The sequence below is a fragment of the Malaclemys terrapin genome, chromosome 2, assembly GCF_027887155.1.
Source record: "Malaclemys terrapin pileata isolate rMalTer1 chromosome 2, rMalTer1.hap1, whole genome shotgun sequence".
NCBI classification, from domain to species: Eukaryota; Metazoa; Chordata; order Testudines; family Emydidae; genus Malaclemys; species Malaclemys terrapin.
The window spans coordinates 192,470,428-192,497,373 of NC_071506.1; the positions used below are offsets into that span (position 1 = coordinate 192,470,428).

The 26,946-nt window shown below is 42.8% G+C and overlaps 1 protein-coding gene across 2 annotated transcripts in view; it reads left to right on the forward strand.

The window, feature by feature from the left end:
* The window catches only part of EGFR (epidermal growth factor receptor), a 225,378-nt gene that overhangs the window by 145,396 nt on the left and 53,036 nt on the right, over positions 1-26,946 (forward strand). For both annotated transcript variants that reach the window (XM_054019159.1, XM_054019158.1), the window contains exons 2-10: positions 4,306-4,457; positions 6,357-6,549; positions 7,231-7,365; positions 13,055-13,123; positions 17,304-17,422; positions 18,776-18,917; positions 19,994-20,110; positions 24,011-24,137; positions 24,259-24,332. In XM_054019159.1, the coding sequence (XP_053875134.1) occupies positions 4,306-4,457; positions 6,357-6,549; positions 7,231-7,365; positions 13,055-13,123; positions 17,304-17,422; positions 18,776-18,917; positions 19,994-20,110; positions 24,011-24,137; positions 24,259-24,332 (1,128 nt within the window). The remainder of the gene's footprint in view (positions 1-4,305; positions 4,458-6,356; positions 6,550-7,230; positions 7,366-13,054; positions 13,124-17,303; positions 17,423-18,775; positions 18,918-19,993; positions 20,111-24,010; positions 24,138-24,258; positions 24,333-26,946) is intronic.

A 26,946-nucleotide genomic window follows, 5' to 3' on the forward strand; every position in this document is an offset into this window, starting at 1 on the left:
ACATGTACTACTCTTGATCCTCTCACACACTGTGTAGACATCAATGAGAATTGTGTGTGTGGTTCAAAGACCGTAAGTAACCTTAAACATATAGCTATCTAGCTATCTTCAAGACACCTTCCTATCCTGAGGAAACTATAATCCTTTGGTGATCTTCCAGAAAACACCGTCCTAGCCACTATGGATGTAGAAGCCCTCTACACCGACATTCCACACAAAGATGGACTACAAGCCATCAGGAATAGCATCCCCGATACCATCACGGCAAACCTGGTGGCTGAATTTTGTAACTTTGTCCTCTCCCACAACTATTTCAGATTTGGGGACAATTTATACCTTCAAGTCAGCGGGACTGCTATGGGTACCCGCATGGCTCCTCAGTATGCCAATATTTTTATGGCTGACTTAGAACAACGCTTCCTTAGCTCTTGTCCCCTTACGCCCCTACTCTACTTGCGCCACATTGATGACATCTTCATCATCTGAACCCATGGGAAGGAGGCCCTTGAGGAATTCCACCAAGATTTCAAGGAATTCCACCCTACCATCAACCTCAGCCTGGACCAATGCACACAAGAGGTCCACTTCCTAGACACTACAGTGCTAATAAGCGATGGTCACATAAACACCACCCTATACCGGAAACCTACTGACTGCTATACTTACCTACATACCTCCAGCTTTCATCCAGACCACATCACACAATCTGTTGTCTACAGCCAAGCTCTAAGATACAACCGCATTTGCTTCGATCCCTCAGACAGAGACAAACACCTACAGAATCTCTATCAAGCATTCTTAAAACAGCAGTACCCACCTGGTGAACTGAAGAAACAGATTGACAGAGCCAGAAGGGTACCGAGAAGTCACCTACTACAAGACAGGGCCAACAAAGAATGTAACAGAATGCCACTAGCCATCACTACAGCCCCCAACTAAAACCTCTCTAGCACATCATTAAGGATATACAACCTATCCTGAAAGACAATCCCTCACTCTCACAGACCTTGGGAGACAGGCCAGTCCTCGCCTACAGACAGCCCCTCAACCTGAAGCAACTACTCACCAGTAACTACAAACCACACAACAAAAATACCAACCCAGGAACCAAACCCTGCTACAAACCCAGTGCCAACTTTGTCCACATATCTATTCAAGGGACACCATCATAGGACCTAACCACATCAGCCACACCATTCGGGGCTCATTCACCTGCACATCTACCAATGTGATATATGCCATCATGTGCCAGCAATGCCCCTCTGCCATGTACATTGGCCAAACTGGACACTTTCTATGCAAAAGAATAAATGGACACAAATTTGACATCAGGAATCAAAACATTCAAAAACCAGTAGGAGAACACTTCAGTCTCCCTAGTCACTCAATAACAGACCTAAAAATGGCAATTCTGCAACAAAAAAACTTCAAAAACAGACTCCAACGAGAAACTTCAGAACTGGAATTAATTTGCAAACTGGATACCATCAGATTAGGCCCGAATAAAGACTTGGAGTGGTTGGGTCATTACAAAACCTAAACTTAATTTCTCCCTACTGTTACTCACGCCTTCTTGTCAACTGTCAATAATGGGCCACTCTCTTACCACTTCAAAAGTTATTTTTCCTCCCTTGGTATACTGCTGTTAATTGAATTGTCTCGTCAGACTGACCTCACACTTGGTAAAGCAACCCCCCTCCTTTCATGTATTTATAACTGCTCCTGTATTTTTCACTTCATGCATCTGATGAAGTGGGTTCTAGCCCATGAAAGCTTATGCCCAAATAAATTTGTTAGTCTCTAAGGTGCCGCAAGGATTCCTCGTTGTTTTTGCTGATACAGACTAACATGGCTACCACTCTGAAACAGCTCAGTGACACAAGGTTTACATTATGTAATTATTAAAAAGATCCCCTTTGCTAACAGTTGCCACACAACAATATCACATACCACCATATTATCCTATACTTATCGCTGTGATACATGAGCCAACCACCTATTTTAAATATAGGCAAAGTAGTGTGGTATCTGATATCATTTTGTGCTGGCTGTGGGTAAAGGATAACTCCTTAATGGTGATCACTGTACTGAGAAATAAAAATGTGTGTTCATTTTTAGCTCTGCTTTATTAGGCTATTCTTTCTACTACAAAAACATCCATTGTGGAGTGAATCTTGTACAGGTGTCGTTTCTGCATGCCTGGCTCTAACATCCTGGTTGTTTTCTGAGCTTGTATTGTTTCTTCCCTAAGCACAAAAAAAGCTCATACTCCCCCTCCACATCCCACCCCCCGGAGCTCTGCTTTACCGCGTTATATCCAAATTCGTGTTATATCGGGTCGCGTTATATCTGGGTAGAGGTGTACATGAAGTCGCTCCTGCTTTGCACCAGTATGGGTGAGCTCAGAATTCTACTTCTCTCACTTTTGTTGGTGTGGTACGGAGATATGTTTTAATTTTAGCTATGGGAAAATAACCTGGGGAATGATGGGATGAATGGGGCGTGGGGGTAGGGAGTGGTCAGAGAGGGTTCTGTTATGTAATACTGAATTGAACAGTTAGATGACAAAGCATTTCACACAAAAGCACTTGAAGTGCCATTCTTTTGTTATGGTTAAATGCACTGTGCAAATTTTTGACAGTTTCACTAGTTTTGCTAAAAAGGGGATAATAGAATGCCAAGCAAGTACTAATTTTTCCTTTGCCCCATCCTAAACATACATAACCTCAGCAGCGCTCTGTGTGGAGCCACTTGGCTCCCCACTGAAGATGCAGACTTAGGCATCATTAAGTACTTTTGTGCTCCAAGGCAAAAGTATGTCAATACAACTCTCTCATCAATCAGGCATCTAAATGTTTATCATGGGCTAGAGCTGTGAGAACCCTGCAGGACTCAGTTTGTTTGGGATTCCCAAGCTGAATCCTGCAGCTTTGATTGGCAGGGGCAGGCAGCAAAACAATCCCTGTCAGCTTGTGTGGAGAATTGGGGTTCAATAAACTCAATATGTTCCATTGCCCTCACTGTGTACCCTCGTATCTCTCACCTCTGGCTTTTTGAGCCTGTGTCAGGTGGCCACTGGCTTTGCCTAAAGCAGCCCAGAAAGGAGCTTCAGGCCATTCAGAATATGTCTTTTCCCCAATCCATAGACTCTTCTGAGGGACAGGACCTTCTTTGACCCCCATGTTGTGGCATGGAGTCAAAAGCCTGCAGCTTCTACTACTTTTGAGCTGGAACTGAAGGAAGCCCTATATTTCTTTTAATGGTCTTACAGGGCACAGTTGTTTGGAAATGCCTAGGGCTCCCTGTCTAATGCACAAGGCATTATGGGGTTTCTGTCAGCCTCAGTTGAGTAGAATGTGAGGCTGGCAGCAGCAAGCCTGAACAGCTAATAGTCAGCGCTCCCTTCTGTTCAGTGGAATGGAAGAACTTGATGGCTCTAAATTCCTGACTTCATGTGTTCTAATGTGAAGAGTGACTGTAGGCATAGTATTTTGGGGTTCCATGTCTCAGTAAATTTAATACAAATGTGTTTAACACACAAGTAAAAACTACATTTTTTTTTCTAACTTCCAGTCATAAAGCTGGGATCTGAAAGTAATGCTGGGTCTTTATCTTGCATCATCATCAGTATATTGCCTCTTTATCATCAGTAATACATTGCCTAGACCAAATTATGCCCTTAATTACATTATTAGATTGCCTTGTGAGGTTGCACAGGTATAAACAAGGGCCTAATTTGAACTGCAGTATTTTTTTTTCTGAAGATGATGCATTAGAAGGACACAGTCTGATAAGTTTGTAGCATTGGGAGTTTAGAGGAAAAGACAACCCACCTACCCTCCCACAACAGCAATTGGAGCAAATTTCAATGCCATAAAAATCCACACCATCCTTTTTAGTCACTTTTCGGAGCAGGGTTCCATTTTAATAGAGGTTGATGAAATTAAATCCATGGCCATTCACCATAGATTTTAATTTTGTTTCAGGTACAAAACTCCTGGGGCTGCTTAGATCGGGGTCCCAAAATCAGAAGCCGGCCACTGGGCTCTCTCCATGACAAAAAGTAGATGATGGAGGGATATTCGTTTTGATCTATCGCTAATCTTGAGGAATGTTGCACATTCCTAACTAATTACAGTTATTAGATAGCGGGAAACGCAATAGAGAGGTGGTATAGTTTTTCATGACAATCTGCGCTTACACTTCATTTATACTGGTTTAATGCTTGTAAAGGTGGCTGGACAGTAGCTGCCCATTCTGTATGTGTTCATCCTTGTTTCATGCTGCTTTCTTTCTCCCCCCCAGTTTGTCAAGGAACAAATAACAAGCTGACCCAGCTGGGGAACATGGAGGACCATTTCACCAGCCTGCAAAGGATGTATAACAATTGTGAGGTGGTGCTTGGCAATCTGGAGATCACATATGTGACACACGATCATGATCTTTCGTTCCTGAAGGTTAGTGTAGCTAATCACATTGCTCTGATCCAGCACACAATGTGCATTGGTGAGATGTGCACAACCTCAAGAGAGGTTAACTCGTAATCGAGATATTTTTCTAGTCTGATGAGTTACCTGTTTAAGGAATTGAATTGTTTTTGAAGGTCATATATATATAAAATGTGGTGACAAATGTAAAACCTGTTCAAACACACAGTTACTGATTGTCAATTAGAGACATCACCGAATGGAATTCTAAAATACCGGTCTATCCTAGGATACACTGTACTTGTATCAATGATTTCACAGCACCTAGCAAGCAGTTTTTCTCATGCTCATCACCCACTGCTCAAAAGTAATTATTTTAAATGGGAAAAGTATTGCACTCCTGTTCCCCTTCCCCCCCATGCTCCCAAGGGAAATGAAAAAGCTCTGCACTGTGCCCTAAAGATAACCAAATTTGAGGGTTGTCAGACCAGTGAAGCAAACTGCAGTGTTGATGGCTCTTCACTGAAAATGACCTATCATTAGCTGGAGCATTCTACTGCCTTGGTGATACCTGGTAAAAGATGTAATCTCCCTAATAACTAGAAACCAAGACATGTAACATCACCATCCATCATTACTTGTGCAATATGTTCCTGCACCAAGTAAGCCAGCTGCGTTCTGTCCAGACAATAATTTTGAGTGACCTTCAAGGATAATCCTAGACAATAATGCATGAACTACTTTTCATTACTACATTTGTCTCGTGCTCATGTCCATGCACAAGTGAATGAACTATTGTTGGGAGGGAATGGAAAAGAAAGAGACATAAATATTTTACTGGATGTATTGAAAAAAGTGCTTTCAGGCATGGCGCAACCAGATGGCACAGGAAGGTTGTGGAACAGCTGGGAGTAGAACCAGGGCTGGCTCCGGGGTTTTTGCTGCCCCAAGCAGCAAAAAGAAAAAAAGAAAAGAAAAAAAAGCCGTGATCGTGATCTTGATCTCTACTGCCGCCACTTCAGACTTCAGCGGCAATTCGGCGGCTGGTCCTTCACTCCTAGAGGGAGTGAGGGACCCACTGCCGTATTGCCGCCGAAGAGCTGGACGTGCCACCCCTCTCCGTTGGCTGCCCCAAGCACCTGCTTGCTGGGCTGGTGCCTGGAGCCGGCCCTGAGTAGAACTCAGCTCTCCTGACTGCCAGTTTGATACCTTACACACTAGATCAGTGGTTCTCAAACTGTGGGTTGGGACCCCAGAGTGGGTCATGACCCCATTTCAATGGGGTTGCCAGAGTTGGCGTTAGACTGGCTGGGGCTGAAGCCTGAGCCCCACTGTTCAGGGCCAAAGCCTGAGCCCCACCACCCAGGGCTCAGGCTTCGGCTTCAGCCCTGGGCTGCGGGGCTCAGGTTACAGGCCCCCTGCCTGGGGATGAAGCCCTTGGGCTTTGCTTTGGGGCCCCCCTTCCCAGGATGATGAGGCTCGGGCTTTGGCCCCTCTGCCGGGAGCAGCGGGGCTCGGGTGGGCTCAGGCGGGCTCAGGCTTCAGTCCCCTCTCCTGGGGTCATGTAGTAATTTTTGTTGTCAGAAGGGGGTCGCGGTGCAATGAAGTTTGAGAAGCCCTGCACTAGATCATCCTTCCTCAGATTTTGAAATAATGTGTTTTCAATACTCAGTTTATTTTGTGCTTGGTTATCAGGTTACAATATTTTTGAATGCAGAGAGATTATGGGAGTAATTATATCAAATGTAGCTCACCTATGTGTAAAAAATAAAGAGCTGTGGGTTACCAGAGATGCATGGGTGGGCCACTGATCTGAGTTCTGAGGTGATAATCTCTTCAAATGAATCTTGTTTTCCTCTCAGCAAACAGCTTAGAGAAACAGCTTGACACAATGACACTTAATGTTTTGTTCTTTCTGATTTTCCTCAGACCATACAGGAGGTTGCAGGCTATGTGTTAATAGCACTCAACAATGTGGATAGCATTCCACTGGACAATCTCCAGATCATCCGAGGAAATGTGCTTTTTGAGAACTTTTATGCACTGGCAATTTTATCCAATTATCACACAGATATAAATAAAATCAGTGGACTCAAGGAGCTGCCAATGAAACGGTTATCAGGTGAAGTGGTGGGGCAGACAATGTGGTTGTGAACTGTTACTTTATTTGAAGGAAACTCCCAGATCTTTATGAAAAGCTTCATTTAAGAAGTCCTTTTCCAAATGAAACACTCTGACAGAAGTTAAATGTAGTTTATTCAAATACCTGCCCACTTTATAACTACCCAGGTTACTGATAGTGATGGAAAGTTCCTTGTTTTACAATGCATAGGCCTAGGACCTCAGGGGGTGAATCCACTATAGAGTTGCAGAGTAATGAATGTTGGCCCAAAACAGATGTTTTTTGTGCCAATTTGAGATGCCTTAGAGGGGGCTTGATTTTCAGAAAGTGTTGAGAACGTCAAAGTGCTTCAGTCTGAACACCCAGAAATGGAGACACCGAGAATCACAACTCACTCTTGAAAATTTCAGCCACTCGGTTTTGACACCCAGTTTTGCATTTTGTGCACATCCATAATTTCCATTGGCTTCACTTGGGGGGAAGAGGGTTGGATGTGCAAAGGCTGCAGTACTGGACCCTTATTCGACAGTTAGTTATGCCTTCTTTCAAGTGTAATAAGATATTGTAGATTGTCCTTTTCCATTAACATGGCATCTGATGAGTGTGTTTATCTCCTTTTCATGAAGAAGAAAGAGAGCGATCATGCAATTGCTTCATTTTTGTCCTGTTCTTCTTTTGCAGAAATTCTTAATGGAGGAGTTAAAATCAGCAACAATCCACAACTGTGCAACATGCACACAGTTCTGTGGGATGACATTATTGATTTGAACAAAAACGCTGTACTGCTGTTGGAAGATCAAAATAATCTGTCTAATTGTAAGTATACATTTAACAAAACAGTAGTCACTCTATTACAGACAGCAGTACCATCAACCTACTTATTGCATTATAGAGTCCCATTTCTGCAAACACTTTTATGTAAATGAATTGACTTCAAATCCTACTCACATTGAAATCAATTATATTTTGTTATTGAATTTACTAGGACCAAGATTTGGACCTAAGAGACTGATCCAAGGCACACTGAAGCCAGTGGATTGGCTCCCATTGATATCCGTGGGCTTTGGGTTGGGCCTTAAATGTGTGCTGCTTCCGTGAAAATGACACACATCAATATAACGCATACACATTTTCTTTCCAATGATTTTAAAATTACAGCGTAAGGCCCTGATTCAGCAAAGCTGTTAAGCGTATGCTTAACTTTAAGCATGTGGGTACTCCCAAGGTGCTTAAATGCATTGCTGGGTTGAGGCCCTAATTCCTATTTGTGACTATCATGAACTCTACACATGGTTTGACTGTATTAGGAAATCTTTGCAAAAATGAAGACCAGAAATGGATAAATAGCGATACTTTAGATCAGCATGGAGGTAGGTGTAGATTTGAAAGCTTACATGACATGTACCCATGCTTATATCTGACCCAAGCTAGTACTGTTAATCCTTTGTAAGATCTAAATTCAGCTCACAAAATTTTAAGAGGGGAGAAAAGAGTTTGTTTTAATTCTTGGGCATTTTTGGCACTACAGATTGGCACAATGTGTATTTTCTGATCTACTTCAGTTGAGTAATTGACTAAGCACTAGCAGGCACACACTGTTGACATACACCCTGGAACCTCACTGCAGTCAATGGGATTGCAGGAGGTGTAAGTCAGCAGAGGTTGGCCCTGAGTACTATGGAAATTTTAACCTTTAACTTTTAAACTTGAATCCCTTTGGTCCAACAGTAAATCAGTCAGTTATTAGACAAGTATTTGCCAGCTATTTTGGCAGTGAGGGGGTTGGAAAGAGCCACGTGTTACGAGCTGGACAAAACTGTCCTAGAAAGAAATACTCCTTAAATGTAGTGAGTTTCAGATTAATCTGTTCAGGCAGCCATCTTTCTTTTTAAATAATGAGCATGCAAGATAATTGTGTCCCTGGGATTTTACTTGTCATTAGAAAATAAACAAAAATAAAAAGCAAAACAAAGCAACAAAAACAACAATAAAAAAATAAGGGGGTAGGGATAATGATTGGAAGGCCTGTACTAACTTTTCAGATCAGTTAGTTTGTTCAGTGGTTTGAGCATTGGCCTGCTAAACCCAGGGTTGTGAGTTCAATAATTGAAGAGGCCATTTAGGCATCTGGGGCAAAATCAGTACTTGGTCTTGCTAGTGAAGGCAGGGGGCTGGACTCGATGACCTTTCAGGGTCCCTTCCAGCTCTATGAGATAGGTATATCTCCATATATTATTATTTTACCCTTACTTGTTTTCATTAATTGTATGTGTGCTGCACAGTTCAGTGCTGAGAACTACTTTTGTCAGAGCTGTGGAAACAAAAGTAATTAAGTCAGGGTACAAATTACCCTGTGGTTTGAGTTAATGTCGCCAATCGTTTGCAAATACAGTCATATTTGTTTTGTTGTCAGCGATGTATTATTCAAAAAACATTGATTTACATGACAAATTACTATCTGGCCATGAGCTCTAACCATACAGAGTTTCAAGGTGAAGAGTTTCAGTTTTTAGTTCCCAGAGATGATGTATTCGTTTCATGTTCCATTCTGCCCAGTTCTAGATGCAGATTGCAGATACACATGCTCTTCAAGTTAGGGCTCTAATTCTACCTGCTAACTGACTACCTACACATCTACAGTATCAATAGCAAACACTAATTGGCAAGTTCTTAGTTTTATTTATTTTATATAAGAAATTTTAAAAATTTAGAATTCTGATTTTTCCTTCAGAAATTCAGCATTATGTACAGCATTCTTAACTGAGGTAATAGTCCAATAACAGAGCTACTTCTGAGAACAAGATTAGGAGAAAATAAGTAATTTTGTTTTTATTAAAATAATTATTTCAACCATTTTGTTGAGAAACTCCATACTTCGGAGCAGGCATTTGAAATTTGTCAGGGGATTGGGGGTGCCCTGATGTCAGGAATGTGCCTTTTGCCATTCATCTGAACATTCATCCAAATTTAGCCAAGTTATTTATAAGCCTCTGAAAAATCACAGTTCACACATGCTCAGAAGAGGCTTGATATAGTATGACAGCCATATTCTCTGTACTGGACATGCTCCGTCTCCTTACAACTCCTGTGTGCCAACTAGACTCTGCATGTGACATCCTCTAAAGCAGGGGTCTCAAACACGCAGCCCGCGGACTGCATGCGGCCCGTGGGGTTCTTTCGTGTGGCCCGCCAAGCTCCCCACGGTCCCCCACCGCCTACCCCGTGCCACCACGAGCCCCATGCAGCTCCCTGAAGCGACTGAACTACTGTATGTCCCTGCAGCCCCAGGCAGGGGGGTAGGAGGCGAGTAGAGGGCTCCGTGCTCTTGTAGCTCCCATTGGCCGGGAACTGGGAACCGCGGCCAATGGGAGCTTTGGGGGAGGTACCCGGAGGAGCAACAAGAGCAGCACATGGTGCCGTTTCCCCTCCCGCCCCAGGGACTCCAGCTGCTTCCTGGAGTGGAGCGGAGCGGGGCCGGGGACAGGGCAGGCAGGCAAGGAGCCTGCCCTGGCTGCGGTGCGCGGCACTGCCACCCCGAAACCACTCTAAGTAAGTGGCGCCGGGCCGGAGCCCAGACCCCCACACCCCTTCTGCACCCCAATCCCCTGCCGCATCCCACACCCCTCCTGCACCCCAACTCCCTGCCCTGAGCCCCCTGCCACACACTGCACCCCAACTCCCTGCCCAGAGCCTCCTGCCACACCCTACACACCTCCTGCACTCCCTGCCCTGAGCCCCCGCTGCACCCTGCACACCTTCTGCACCTCAACTCCCTGCCCTGAACCCCCTCCACACCCCACACCGCTCCTGCACCCGCTGGGGGCAGGGAGGGGGCAGAGTTGGGGTGAGGACTTCAGGGAAGGGGTTGGAATGGGGGCAGGGAAGGGGCGAGAAGAGGTGAGGCGGGGCAGGGGTGGGGCCTCATGGAAGGGGTGGAGTGGGGGCGGGGCCAGGGCAGCAAGTGGTGGGTGTCAGTGATGCGGTCCTCAGGCCAATGCACTAGTCCTCATGCGGCCCTCCAGGTCATCCGAGTTTGAGACCCCTGCCCTAAAGTAACTGAGCCCCGGTCTACAGTACAAACTTATGTGAGTATAACTATGTTTCTCCAGGGTGTAGAAAATCCACACCCCTGAGTGATGCAGTTATATCGACCAAACTCAGTGCTGGGAGGGCTTCTCCTGTCAACACAGCTACCAGTGTGGAGTACTTATGGTGACAGGACTGTCATGCTGTCTGGAGTGGCTCACAAGTGTGAGTGCCTGTCTCAGGGCAGACTGTCAGAAAACAAAGGCAGATACCCCAGACTGGTGGTATATTCTATTATTCGATTTCACCAAGCCAATAACAAGCATGAACTCCTGGATCACTATACCAGTCTTACCATGGAGTCACAGACAGTCCCCTTAGCCTCTCCAGCCTAGCTTGTCACCCAGACAAACTGAACTTAGTGATGATGGTTACATAAACCAAAAATCATACCCCATCAGGTTTCTCCAGTCCCACATGACCAGTCACTTACTCCCAGATCAGTTGGTACTCAGAATCTTACACCAAAGACCTCGCTGGCAGCCAATTCTATAGTAAACTAACTATAGGTTTATTAGTTAAGAAAAAAGAATGAATTATTGAGAGGTTAAAGCATGTAAAATATAATAACAGGTGAGTCAAAGTTTGTAAGTCCAAAATGATAGCAGAGATGTAGTAATCTTCCAGTTTCCCAAAAGTCTTTTCCAGGGCTACCCAGAATAATTCTGGAGGTCTCCGTCTACTCGTTCAGTTATTCTATCCTGTTAGAATCCAAACAGTCTAGAGATAAAGGATCTTCCTTTGAATCAATGCTGATAGCTTCTTTTCACAGACAACAATCTGACAAGTATCTGAACCCACACAATGGTCAGTTACTTTGAATTTAGCACTCCTCTTCATTTGCATTTGATGAGTTATTTAGTTAAATGCCTGCCATTACATTATAAAAGGAATAGATAAGTGAAAACAATACAAGTAGTATTAGTTAGTTTTCATGAAATTCTAACACCTGACTACACACTTACATTAACGCACACTTTGATCTAGGGTTATTTAATTATCAGGCATGCTTAATGTAATAGTAAACAATAGGATATAGATAGGCAAAAGCAATACAATTAACATCTCCTTTGATCCCTATTAACACACAAGTGAATTGGCCTGAATATATACTAATACATTTAACTCCTTTGATATTCACACACAAATGAATTGGCCTATGTCTCTGACCTGAGCTAGTCTGTCAGTGTCATAGGGAGAAACTCTCCTGTCCGCATAGGTAGCGTCTTCACTAAGCACTACAGCACTATAAGTGTAGATGAGCCCTGAGTATTCTCCAGCCCAGAGCTTCAGGGGCTAAGCAGAAGTTTCCTTGCAAGTTTCCCAGGCCCTGTGAGCCACTATGGTGCCTAGCACTGGAACCTAGAGCAGGTAGACTCACTCTCTCTCTCTCTCCTGTGCCCTCAATGCCCCCCGTGCTGGAACATAGGCAGTGTGAAGCAGTAAGAGGAAGCAACCTGACTTAAATGTAGAGGGGGAAGAGCAGGAGGTAGTGGAGCCGGGGGTGAGGAGCAGAACAGGCACAGAGAGGCCCAGGGAGACTAAGAATAGAGGGAGACTGATACAGGAGCTGGTGGGGTGGAGAGGGATGTGAACAGAAAGGGACAAAGTTAGGAGTTGGGGATGGAGAGGAGCAGAGAAGGACAGAGAGAGGTAGGTGGTGACAGGGAAAGAAGGGTTTGTAATCAGTAAATTACACTCCCCTCCAAAGCCTAGAATAGAATCCAGTCTCAATATTTCTCTGCTGTCAGCAAAATAGTTATGAAATCCACTGGCAAAGTGTGTCTCCCCTCCTTCTCTAGTGGCTGATCCACATAAAGAAAAACTGCCTACTAGTACCATTACACCATTAGCTCAAGCAATAGAGGTATGTGCTGTGGATTGAATATCCCAGCCCTGCCAATGACCTATTCTGGGGTCACTCTGGTTCCCTATGATAGAATTTCTGTTTTTTCAGTTTGCTTATTTAAAAACATAGGGAATCACAATAAAAAGAGTATGTTAGAAGAAAGTTACGGTGGTAAAGTCAAGCAATCAAACATTAGGAAATGCCAGACTTAAGATGTTGTTCCATCTCCCTCATGCTCCACCCTTCCTGCCGCCCCTCCACCCATATATGCGTACGCATTAAGATGCAATTAATTACAGGATCATATACGTTTTTTCCACAGGACCCCTGCCTCATTCAGTACACAGGATGGACAGTGCTTACTGAATGGGTATCTATTTCTTGTTTATTTTTATCCTCATCATTCAGTGTGTGGCACAGAAGCTCTCCTGTAGCTGTAGTAACAGGCACATGGGGGATATGTTGTGACTGAAAGACTAAGATTCAGTTCCTGACAGCCCTGGTGTGTTATCTAACAATTGCATGTTACATCATAAAGGTTTTCCAATCAATGTAACATTTACATTTTAGGTTCCAAGTGTCATGCAAATTGTACAGAAGATCACTGTTGGGGTGCCGGCATAGAGAACTGCCAGACATGTAAGTCCAGAGATTAATTTAAAATATCCGTGACTGTATGCTTTTAGGTATTTGTTTGTTTATTATTCACTGAATAATGTCCCTGTCAAGTCCTGATGTGATGGCCAGTGTTTTATGGAAAACACTATGCTCCCCTCCACTGCCCTGAGGACCCATAAGCCCACCGCAGACATGGGTGGCATGCTCCCCTAGCAATCCATCAGGTATCTGAGTGATTGTTAATAATGATCCTTGCAGTAGTAACTTCCACTATGTTTTTGTATATGCACGCACTGCTCTTCTTGTATAGCAAACAAAAGCCATTGCAGCTCCTCATTGAGTGGCCACATATGTGGAAAGAAAGGGGGCCTGGTGAACAGCACAGAAACCCCAAAATAATTTGGACTGGACTGAGATTTCTCCATGAATGCTCAGTCTTTGTGTGACACTTTAAGTTTTGGAAGCACTTTTCCTGCTTCCCTTAGTTTTTCCCCAAAATATAGGCCTTAGTAATTATAAAGGGATAATGATGTAGCTGTAATGTGAATTTTCTCCACTTCTATAGTTTCAAGTAGAATGACTGTGTATTAACATTCAAACTCTTACATAATACTTTAGGCTGAGAATGGGAATAACTCACCACTTCTGTGTTGTTGTTTTTTAAATCCCCTTTGTAGAATTCCTTCCAACATGAATACCAGATAGTCAGAAAAGGTCACACTCGTATACCCTGCAGGCATATAAAGCAAGTCCTAACCACTCTCAGAAAATGAAGTGAGGCCTTTAAAGGGTGCATGGCCCAGGGGATTCACAGCATGGGAGAGGTGTCCTAATTATTTATAGAGCACTTCGGAATCCTTAGGCAGTCCCGTCACTCATAGGCTGAACACCCTTTACCCTGTAATTTTGCACATTGGATGCTTACTATGGGCATCAAGAGAACAACAACACAAGATGTTTAGAGACACTTAAAGTTCTTGTGAGGATTTTACTTTTCAGTATATAAAGACTGATGGGGAATATACTTTGAATACTTTGTTTCTTTTGATAGTTTATTATTTCACTGCTTTATAATATGTGTAGGTAGTCTGCATTCAGGGAAACGCTATGGGTCCTTATTCTTCTCTTATACCAGATCTACAGTAGCATAATTCCACTGAGTTCAGTGGAAGTACTTCTGATTTAAATCTACATAAGTGACAGCAGAATCCAGCCCTACAAATGTATTTAAATCTGAGCATCTTGCTCACAATTCAGGTATCAGGTAAGATCTACATAGCTTCTAGAGCAGGTTGGAAAAAAACACTCAAATATTCCTCTCCCCCACCCTCATTTTTTCATCAGTTTCAAAACTTTTCAACCAGCTCTAGTGGCTTCACTTCTCAATCCTTCACAGCTGCTCATAAAACACCCTATGCTGGATATTGTGGGACAAATTCTGCAGTTACTCTGTGCACATTGATGTAAATAGCGGTTCCACGTGCAAAGCACTTGCAGGATCATGTCCACTGTTAACATGGTGTCCAGAGGTAATACTAACCTTTAGGCTTAAGAAATTTAGATCCTGATCCTGCAAACATTTACGCATGTGCTTAATCATGCATATTGTGAGTAGATTTATTGACTTCAATGGGGTTACTCAAGGGTGCATAAAGTTAAGCATGTGTACATATGCGTTTGCAGGATGGGGCTTATTTAGCAATTAACACTCATTTTGTTAAGCTTTTTATGAAATTGGCCTATCAGAAATGCATCCCATATGTGGGAAATTTTTATGTCAGATTTCTTTCCATCCTTGAAAAAATGTGGAAGATACTGCACAAAACATAAACATTTGCCATGATATACTGCCAGTGGGAAGCTTTTGTCAATTGTTCTCAGAATGATAAGCTGTTTTACACCCCTGCTGATGCTTACGAAAATGATATGAAAACTCTGTTGTTGTAAAACAATATGTCTTTTATCCCACTGTTTCTGGTTGTGTGGAGGAGTTGCTGCTACACCAGTTATATGTATTTTGGAGATAATATGTTTCCTTGAAAATGTAGTATTTGGTTACAAATATGAGATCACAAAATAATAAAGCTTAGGTGCAAAAGTTTAACAGAAAGAAAAAGAAAATAATAACAAATTAAAACAAAAAAATAGAAGAGAAAAGAAACAAGCCTATACTGGTTGATTACTCTGTAGCAGAGTGCCATTCTCGGATGATTTAAGTGTTAACTGTGATTGAACTGCAGTGTGACTATTTCTGAGGTACAAGAATTTTTAAAATATTTTAACTACTCTGTGCCCATTTGGGAACTTCACAGTTGACACCCTGCTGCACACCAGTCGTTCTCAACCAGGGGTCCGAGGCCCCTGGGGGAGGGGGAGCGAGCAGGTTTCAGGGGGGCTGCCAAGTAGGGCCAGCATTAGACTCGCTGGGGCCCAGGGCAGAAAGCCAAAGCCCTGCCACCTGGGGCTGAAGCCCAGGCCCTGAGCCCCGCCACCCAAGGCTGAAGCCGAAGCCTGAGCAGTGTAGCTCTGTGGGGGCCCCTGTGGCATGAGGCCCCAGGCAATTGTCCTGCTTGCTACCCCCTAATGCCGGCCCTGGCTTTTACATGCACAAAACCAGCTGCTATGCCACAGGTGGGCTGTGGAGTTTTTATAGCATGTTGGGACAAGCCTCAGAAAGAAAAAGGTTGAGAATCCCTGCTGTACACCGTGACCACTCAGCGGGTTAGAAATCAAATCCTCCTGCTCAAAAAGCACAGGCACCTCCCCATTGAATCTAAGGAAAATCAATTCGCCGTGAAGGATGCATAGTTGAGCAGTTCTGGTTCTGTCCTTCCCAGGGCAGTAGTGCAAACCCACATTAATCAATGATTGATTTTTTTTCACTATTCTAGTCCAGATGATTTTGATACTAAAAAATTGTTGCAGGTGATTGCTTTGGTATTAGAAACAGCTTCTGGTCCAAAATTTTCCTCTCGGTTATATTGGCGCAAACCGTATGGGAGCTGCATAACAGAGAGGAAAACTTAGCCCAAGTTCCTGGAAGCAGCCGGATGCTGCTGGCAAGTCTCTGCACGCCCCTGGTGGAGGGGGAGGCAGCTCCGCGTGCTGCCCCCGCCCCCAGAGCCACCCTCACAGCTCCCATTGGCCGGATACCGGCCAATGGGAGCTGCGGGGGCAGTGCTTGTGGGCGCGGGCAGTGCACAGAGACCCACTGTCCCCCTCCCCCCAAGGGGCACACAGAGACATGCCAGCAGCAGCCGGCCGCAGCTGCTTTTGGTAGCAGCATGGGACCACAGTATGCAGGTAGGCAGCCTGCCTGAGCCCTGCTATGTCACTGGCCGGGAGCCGCCTGTGGTAAGCGCCTCCCCCAGTCAGAACCCCCTCCTGCACCCAAACTCCCTCCCAGACTCTGCACCCCAAACCCCTGCCCCAGCCCGGAGCCCCCTCCTGCACAAAACTCCCTCCCAGAGCCCACAATCCTCACCCTTTCCTGCACCCCAACACTCTGCACCAGCCCGGAGCTTCTTCCTGCACCCAAACTCCCTCCCGACCCCGCACACCTCCATTAATATAGTAGAAATGTGCAGCCTGTGACGACTTACCAACATTTGTGAAGTGGCCCCCCTGTGAAAATTATTGCCCACCCCGACTTAACAGGAACATTAATGACACCAAGAGAATGTACTGTTAATATAAAGCTGGTCTTCCCACCAAGTTGATATCTCAAAGGTAGCACCAACCGATATTTTATTATCTCAGTAAAACTATTAGATACAAAGGTTAAATTCTGCTGTCTTATGCCATTGTAAATTGGGAGTGATTCCACTGATGCCAGTGAAGTTATTCCTGATTTAGCAAGATGCTGAGCACTGGCCCCTTTCCCACAAAGCATGTATGCCTATTCTTAACTTTGCTTAACTGTGCTTTTCTGGATCAGGGCCAGAGTGTTCAGTGCCTTGCAGAATTGATGCCTTACTGCAGGGTAATTGAGAGTTGAATTTGGCTCTAATACATTGGTGAGGAAAAGCTCAGAAACTCCCTTCTGGCTTCTCCATTCCACAAATTTCGCTTGATGATGAGAGTGGAAACTGGTGTCTCGTGAGAGGCTCTACCCATGTGTTCTTTATCTGGAGTTTTCTCCTTACTTGTCAATCTTGGTTTAGCAAATATGCATTTTAATTAGTTTTTTTCTGTCTTTCAGTAACAAAAGTCATCTGTGCCCAGCAATGTTCAGGCCGATGCAGAGGAAGGGTGCCCAATGACTGTTGTCATAACCAGTGTGCCGCTGGGTGTACAGGGCCTCGCGAGAGTGACTGCCTGGTAATACTACAGCAACATGTTTAAAGTTCAACAGCAGCAGCCAAGCTTTGGGCTGAATGCACTGTAACTTTTTTTTAATCTTAGGACCCTTGAAAGTGATACTGATCACAAAATATCTTATTAAAATATGTACGGGACAGATTCTCCACCGGTGTAAATCAGTATAGCTCCACTTCAGTGTAGCTATGCCAGTCTACACCAGCTGGTGATCTGGTCCAGGTATTTCTTACACTTGGCAACAACAGCTTAGAATTTTAAAACAAAGAATTTTTAAAAAGAAATGTATTTTTCATAATTTTTAATACCCTTTTTGCATTTCATTTAGTTTAGACCATGAGGATAGATTATGCAATTTCCTTTTTCTGTCTTTCATTTACTAGAACAACTCTGCTAGGGTTCACAGCACTCACAGGGATGGAATCCAGAAAAACCTGTTTACATTAGTTGTTGGCTTTTTTTTTTTTTAAACTGTTGCAGTGTTTCCATTGATGTTCTGTTTTGTGAACCTGTCCCCCTTTTAAAACAAGTGATTCTATTTAGTTTGGGCTTAACACTAAATTAAGTGGAATTCAAGCAACTTCTGTGGAAACGGTCCAGTTTACCTTTGTTTGTTTGGATATATTTGTGTGGCCATTAAAGATGTAAACAAATCACATTAATTATGTTCTTATTGATTCATGGAAGGGAATGTTAATTCTCTCTTCTCAGAAAACCTAGGGAAGAACCAAGGGAGGAAGAAAGATTGTCAACTTGAATGTAGAATTAGCTTTGTAGAAATGACTTGCACTTCATAAATGCCCATTAAATTGCTCGTCGCCTGTAGCCAAGCCTAATGGCATTACTTTAATATTTAACTGTCCAGGTCAGTAATTGACTGCAGGGACTTTATTTCATTAATGTTATTAAAAAGTTGCCAGTAAAGAAAACAGCCATTTATCTTGATCTGGTTTCTGATTTCTTAGCTCTGTTCTTGCTATCCAATACATGCAGGCAGAGCCCTGTTTTTAGGTGGAACCCACGGGCACTCCGTACAAGTAGAAGGGTCCACCTCTCAGGAGTCTGGTCCAGTGTTGGAGCCTGGGTTCGTAAGGACTTTGTAATGTAGAAGTTATTTGCATGAGTCCATGAAGATTAAGAAGACAAGATTGCCCTTCACCCTTGGACTCTTTCACCTCAATAGCACAAGAGCCCAATCCTGGAAAGTTCTCCATGCCTCAGTTAGTGCTAAGAACCTGCTAGATCTGGCAGTAGCAGCCTTATAAAACAGGAATTATACATTTATTGTATCTTCCTTTTTGCTGTAAAAATAGACTGTAGTTTACTTTGTACCACTGTCACATTGTTCAATGGCAGGCATGCCGCAAGTTTCGCGATGAAGCAACGTGCAAGGATACTTGTCCACCGTTAGAGCTGTACAACCCGACCACCTATCAGATGGATGTCAACCCAGATGGAAAATACAGCTTTGGAGCCACTTGCGTGAAAGAATGTCCACGTAAGCTCACTTAAGCCTGCAATCTGGTCAGATCAGGGAAAATAGAGGGTCAAGGAGGTGGCGGGCGGAGGTTGCTATTTAGTTCTCTCCCACCCAATTCAGGTCCCCTCAACTTAGTGCCCCCCTCTAGGCCAAGAATTTCCTCACTCTCCTCAGCTGCTTTTGCTATGGAAACCAGTAGCAGAAAATCAGAAATGAGATGTAGCTGATAAAATACGAACGGCTTAACATTTTTGTATCCATTGTTTTTATTGTTTTTTCAGGGTGGTTTTTGTTTTAATTTTGAAGATTTTAGCTTAGTCTTTACTGGTGAATGCCAAAAAGAAACACTTTATAAAATCCATCGAACTCTCTTATAAGACCTGATCTCGCTCCCATTGAAGTCAGTGGCAAAACTCACAGTGACTCCAATGGCACAGGGGCAAGCCCATAAATAAAGTGGGGCTGGTTCTTAGTGGGGGCTTACAGAAATCTGCTGTTTTTAACACTTATGGTATCACATCACAAAACATATGGGTTCTTCTTAGCTCCTGTATTCATTGCCGTGTGTATGTCTGTTGTGTTTTGTTTTTTTCTCTCTATTCCCTGTCCATGGTCTTTTAAGAAAATTTATTTAAAGGTAGAGAAGGACCCAAGTCACAGAATTAGGATCTGTATCTGAAGGTCACCATAGCCTATTATAAAGATGGTGTTGTATTATAAAGACTGAGGATGGTTTTGGGAATCAGGAGGTGTTGAGCTCTACTCTTGCTTACGATACTGATTTGCTATTTGGCTTTAAGAAAGGCCAATTTTCTGTCTCAATTAATATGATGATAATAATAGTTATCCACCCCAGCTCTCCAGGATATTGTGAGGATTAATTTGTTAATGTCTATAATTTGGTTAGTTAGTGCATTGAACGTAGCAAGCTCTAAGTACACTAATATTGTGTGTTTTAATTCACCCCCTCTCTATTCAAAAGTTAAAAGGCATTTTGTATCAATTAAATGCCTGTTTACAGCATAAATACAAATCCCAAAGCATCTCTCCTTTGTTTCATTGCCCACATTGCATTTCCCTTCCTGTCTTTGCAGATAACTATGTGGTGACAGACCACGGCTCCTGTGTTCGCTCGTGTAATGTCGATTCCTATGAAGTGGAAGAAAACGGTGTTCGGAAATGTAAAAAATGTGACGGGCTGTGTAGCAAAGGTACGGAAAGTGCGCCAAGATATTAATACTTTTAGCGTGAGGAGAATTTACTTGACAAAGCATCCAACCAAATGGGACCCTAATCCTAATTGGAGCCTCAGGGTGCTACTGCAATATAAATATTGAATAATAATATGGAGGCCTAAGCAAGTAGTTTAGCAGGGAAATTAATGCTCCAGAGCATGTACTCAAACTGGCTCACTCAGCGTGTGCAGAAAGTAAATGCTGCCTCCTGCACAGTTTTGCCAAGCTTGTCTTTCCACCTTCTCCATGCCCTGCTCTCGCCAACCTTTCAACCATGGGAGTACCAGGGCCAGATTAAGGCATAAGCTAACTAAGCTACATCTTAGGGCCTCGCAATATGAGGGGCTCTAAAAAAGAAAAAAAACCTGACTCCATTTCAAAATTTATCAAAATCGGTTGATAAATAAAGGAGATTCTCTCTAAATATAGACATTTTCATTCAAATGTGACACATCTGGCTTCACAAATACTCTTACCCTACTCTTACCCTTTAGTAATTGTTCATTATTGACAGGTGGGAGGCCAGGGTTGAGGGAAAAAACAACAACTGCACTTATAAAATTAGTATTTCTACGAGTAAGTCGATCAGTCTCCTAAGGCAGCGGTTCTCAACCGGGGGTCTGTTGCCCCCTGGAGGTCCGTGAGCCCTTTCAAGGGTGCTGCAGGGCCTTGCGTCTGAAGCTCTGATCTCCACTGCCCCCCGTGGGGTTGAAGCTGGGAGGTGTGGGGCTGAAGCCCCAACCCCCGGCACCCCCCACGGGGCTGAAGCCAGGAGGCGCGGGGCTGAATCCCTGAGGTGTCCGAGGTGTTCACTCAAGATTAATTAATGGTCCTGGGGGAGATAGAGGATAGAGGATAGAGAAGCAAACACAAAGAGAGATATCTGCCTAGAAAATGCTGCAAGAAAAGTTATCTGCCCTAAGCAGTCTGTGCATCAAAAGTCACAAACTCCATAGCTTATCATTTAAGGACATCATCAATGTGTTTGCGCTCCAAAAATCACAAAAGAAAATGTTTTAAATTTCAGTGTTACAATTAATGTGATGTACAAACAGACATACTGCAGGTTATGCTGCTTCCATTAAGTAAGCTGGTCTGTGTAACTGTAACTGCTTTTGTGTTGCTGTAGATATAAAGTTTTCTTATCTACTAATTAAGAAATCATAGACGAAAATATATTAATTTGAAACTATTTTGTAATGCAGACAGGCATATTGCAAGACATGGTTTAGTTAGATTATTATTCTATTTTTACAACTTCGCCTTTGTATATATGCAAATATAAAGCTTTCATGTTTATATATTCAATGTCCTTTCTGTGAAAATAATAATAATAATAAAAATTATTGTATGGGGCCTCTTACACTTGACATAGCTTAGGGCCTCAGAATGTCAGAATCCGGTCCTGGGAGTAACACAAAAACGGGTATGTTTGGAGAAGCATGTGTGTGTGTGCGTGCACCTTTATGGGCTTACACTAGATCCTGGGCTGCACAAACAATTGAGCAGCAGCCATCTTATATTTTTAAAAAATAACAACAAAGATGAGACCTATCTTGGGAGCAGATTATCCCACATCTACTTATTGCAAGGTTCTTGTACCTTCTTCTGAAGCATCTGGCACTTGCCTCTGTCAGAGAGAGGATGCTGGACTAGATGGACTGTGGGTCTCGTCCAGTATGGCAGGGTCTGTGCCTAAACCTCTTGCACTTGAGTAGAACTAGGGGCCCTATTCATATCCTAGTGTTGCAAGTAGCATGTCCAGCAACTGCAACATCATATGTATCATCATAAAAGTCTGTTCACCACCACCATCGCTCCTTAGTTTAGACTGCTTTGTGGTTTCTGCAGGGTTTATTAGGATCACGTCCAGATCTTCTATGTGCTTATAAGGCAATATTACTCATTCACATCACAGCCTTGACTTTCCCTCTGCTGAAGATACACATGCATGCTTGCATCTCTTCTCACCTTGACTATGTCCAAGCTCTAGTTGTCGGGGCCCATCATGTACAGAATGTAGCTGCCTGCCCTCTCCTACCAAGCAGCACATCTACATTCTCCCCATCCTTACACAGCCCTATTGGTTCCCCATCCAGTTCCAGCTCCTCTTAATACACTTGCTGCTATCTATCTTATAGATCTTGTGTGTCTCTCTCCTTCCAGCTCAGCTTCTCTTTCTCTTCCCGTAATCCTGCCACTTGGTGCAAAAGGCTTTTACACCTGCAGCTACTGCCATGAATCTCTCCCCTTCATTCACTCTGTGGACCTGATTCTCCTCTCACACCAGTGTAAATGAGGAGAAACGCCATTAAAATCAAAGGAAATATCCTGTTGGGAAACTAGTATAAGTGAGATGAGAATCTAGTGTAGTCTAAAGTATTAATCTGCTTGCTTGCATAGATATATCTTTTCTTATAAGTTTAAGTATTTGATTTATTGTAATAGGTTTATAGATTTATATTGAAATTAAGTTTGGCTGTAATGCAAGGGACCTACAGGCCAAAACCTGTATGTTAAGCTAAGGCAAGGTTAGCATATCTACATTAAGATCTTTTACCCAGATAGCAAAGTTGACCTACATATTGAGACCTGTTACCTAAATAGATAAGCACCCACGCATATGTCTAAGACCTTTTATCTAGACCAGTAGACAATGGAAGAATGGCACAGGGTTTTTTTTCAATTTTGTACCCACAGACTTAACAGACTTTTGTGTGTATGCACATGTCATCAATACATAGAAACGTACTAGCCTGGGGGGTAAGTGAACCCTAACATTTCTGTGGGTGAGGAATGAAATTTGGGCATAGGAGGAAGGATTTCCGGCACTTGTGCCCTATAAAAGAGGTGACCCACCTCGCTGGCATGTGCTATCTATCCACGACGTCTACTAACTATTTGTAGGCCATACTCATTTTCTTTTCAAACTTTAAGTTCCAAGGGGACTAGGCTGGGGCTGATTTCCCTAACTTTTTGTTCTTAGTTTTGTTTATTAGGTTTTAATTTTAAGTTTAAGTTAGTTAAGTAAACTCTAAGTTAGCTTTGACAGCTCTTAGCATTAGCTTCCACTGCACCTCTCACTCAAGAGTTGAGAAACCTGAACCTCCAGAGGCAAGGTCCTGTGTCTTTCATCATCAGGTTATCGAGAAAGGGTGTGAGTATATTAACCAAAGCTTTGTAGCATACAATACCATATTAGCATATGTATCTCTTGAATAACAGTAATACAATTGTAACTTTGTAACTCTGATTGTTTTACCATTTAATTACTATTTCATTGATTTTAATAAAAAGTCTTTACGGCTATCTCTGTCTCAGTGTGAGCTTCCTGTCACACTCCCGAAGGTCCTTTGTAAATTCTGTGGAGCCTGATTTGGGACAAGAACTTTTATCTTCTGATCAAACAGATTGGCGAGCCTAAAATCTGTACCATCCTAATTGATATTATGAACACACCCTAGATCAGGCTACACTGGCCCTCGGACCCTTTTCAAAAAAACTCACCTGAAAACAATCTTTTCACCCTTGCTTATAACTGTTAATTTCTCTTCCCTCTGGTTTTGGCCTTAATACTGAATTTTTTTTTTAATTTATTGAACATACAAGTCCAGAGCGGTGTAAAGGGGCCTTATTGTGCATGAGTCTAAGTTCCACAATGTCTATGCACTCCTGTTTTCTCAGATTATTACCATGTCTTGCCAGCTGTGTCACCTTGGGTATTTCTGTAATTAATTTTATAGCTACAGATCTAGAGATAAAACAGCTACAATAGACTCTATCCAGAATAATGTCACATTGATGTTTATTTTCTTAAATTCATTAATTCCTAAAATCCCTAAGAAACCTGCAGCTTTTGTGCTTTCATTTTAACAGTCTGCAATGGGATTGGAATAGGTGAACTGAAAGGGATTCTCTCCATAAATGCTACAAATATTGACTCTTTCAAAAATTGTACCAAGATCAATGGGGATGTCATCATTCTACCAGTAGCATTTCTAGGGTAAGTCATCAGCTGATTCGTGTGTGGTTGGGGAAGAGGGGTCATGGTTGGTCTTTTACCAGAAACAGCCATTAAAGTTGATGTGTTCTTTTTCAAATTGCATGATCTGTTTGATTTTTAGTGATGCCTTCACCAAAACAGAACCACTGGACCCAAAGAAACTGGATATCTTCAGAACAGTAAAAGAAATATCAGGTAGTGATATGTTTGGCTTAAAATTTTGTCTGATCTTGTAGTCCCAGAAAACATAAACAAAAGGGGAAAAGGAATAAGAGCAGTTTTTGTTAAGAAACTAAATCATCTGAGTTAGTGCCGGTTTCCAGAGTAACACCTTTCAACTGCAGTCAGTGGAGTTACTCTAGATTTACACACATGTAACTAGGGTGACCAAAAGTCACGATTCTATAGGGACAGTCCTGATTTTGGGGTCTTTTTCTTATATAGGTTCCTATTATTCCCACCCCCTTCCCAATTTTTCACATTTGCTCTCTGTTCACCCTACATGTAACTCAGATCAGAATCTGGTCTAAGGTGTATGGTTTTACCAGTCCATCCCTTTTGCTGAATTGTCAGACATATTAAAGAGCAAAACCAGAACACTTTCAGACACCCAAGACGTATGATGAAGCAGAGGCACAGGAAATGGTGCTCACTGCTAACCCACCTTGAAATAATGGCTGCATGTCTATTGGTGGAAAATGTTTCAAAGGTTCTTTGGGAAATTTTATTCTGTTGCTTATTCATAGATTCATAGATTCTAGGACTGGAAGGGACCTCGAGAGGTCATCGAGTCCAGTCCCCTGCCCGCATGGCAGGACCAAATACTGTCTAGACCATCCCTGATAGACATTTATCTAACCTACTCTTAAATATCTCCAGAGATGGAGATTCCACAACCTCCCTAGGCAATTTGTTCCAGTGTTTAACCACCCTGACAGTTAGGAACTTTTTCCTAATGTCCAACCTAGACCTCCCTTGCTGCAGTTTAAACCCATTGTTTCTGGTTCTATCCTTAGAGGCTAAGGTGAACAAGTTTTTTCCCTCCTCCTTATGACACCCTTTTAGATACCTGAAAACTGCTATCATGTCCCCTCTCAGTCTTCTCTTTTCCAAACTAAACAAACCCAATTCTTTCAGCCTTCCTTCATAGGTCATGTTCTCAAGACCTTTAATCATTCTTGTTGCTCTTCTTTGGACCCTTTCCAATTTCTCCACATCTTTTTTAAAATGTGGCACCCAGAACTGGACACAATACTCCAGCTGAGGCCTAACCAGAGCAGAGTAGAGCGGAAGAATGACTTCTCGTGTCTTGCTCACAACACACCTGTTAATGCATCCCAGAATCATGTTTGCTTTTTTTGCAACAGCATCACACTGTTGACTCATATTTAGCTTGTGGTCCACTATAACCCCTAGATCCCTTTCTGCCGTACTCCTTCCTAGACAGTCTCTTCCCATTCTGTATGTGTGAAATTGATTTTTCCTTCCTAAGCGGAGCACTTTGCATTTGTCTTTGTTAAACTTCATCCTGTTTAACTCAGACCATTTCTCCAATTTGTCCAGATCATTTTGAATTATGACCCTGTCCTCCAAAGTAGTTGCAATCCCTCCCAGTTTGGTATCATCCGCAAACTTAATAAGCGTACTTTCTATGCCAATATCTAAGTCGTTGATGAAGATATTGAACAGAGCCGGTCCCAAAACAGACCCCTGCGGTACCCCACTCGTTACGCCTTTCCAGCAGGATTGGGAACCATTAATAACAACTCTCTGAGTACGGTTATCCAGCCAGTTATGCACCCACCTTATAGTAGCCCCATCTAAATTGTATTTGCCTAGTTTATCGATAAGAATATCATGCGAGACCGTATCAAATGCCTTACTAAAGTCTAGGTATACCACATCCACAGCTTCACCCTTATCCACAAGGCTCGTTATCCTATCAAAGAAAGCTATCAGATTGGTTTGACATGATTTGTTCTTCACAAATCCATGCTGCCTGTTCCCTATCACCTTACCACCTTCCAAGTGTTTGCAGATGATTTCCTTAATTACTTGCTCCATTATCTTCCCTGGCACAGAAGTTAAACTAACTGGTCTATAGTTTCCTGGGTTGTTTTTATTTCCCTTTTTATAGATGGGCACTATATTTGCCCTTTTCCAGTCTTCTGGAATCACTCCCGTCTCCCATGACTTTCCAAAGATAATAGCTAGAGGCCCAGATACCTCCTCTATTAGCTCCTTGAGTATTCTAGGATGCATTTCATCAGGCCCGGGTGACTTGCAGGCATCTAACTTTTCTAAGTGATGTTTAACTTGTTCTTTTTTTATTTTATCCGCTAAACCTACCCCCTTCCTATTAGTATTCACTATGTTAGGCATTCCTTCAGACTTCTCGGTGAAGACCGAAACAAAGAAGTCATTAAGCATCTCTGCCATTTCCAAGTTTCCTGTTACTGTTTCTCCCTCTTCACTAAGCAGTGGGCCTACCCTGTCTTTGGTCTTCCTCTTGCTTCTAATGTATTGATAAAAAGTCTTCTTGTTTCCTTTTATTCCCGTAGCTAGTTTGAGCTCATTTTGTGCCTTTGCCTTTCTAATCTTGCCCCTGCATTCCTGTGTTGTTTGCCTATATTCATCCTTTGTAATCTGTCCTAGTTTCCATTTTTTATATGACTCCTTTTTATTTTTTAGATCGTGCAAGATCTCGTGGTTAAGTCAAGGTGGTCTTTTGCCACATTTTCTATCTTTCCTAACCAGCAGAATAGCTTGCTTTTGGGCCCTTAATAGTGTCCCTTTGAAAAACTGCCAA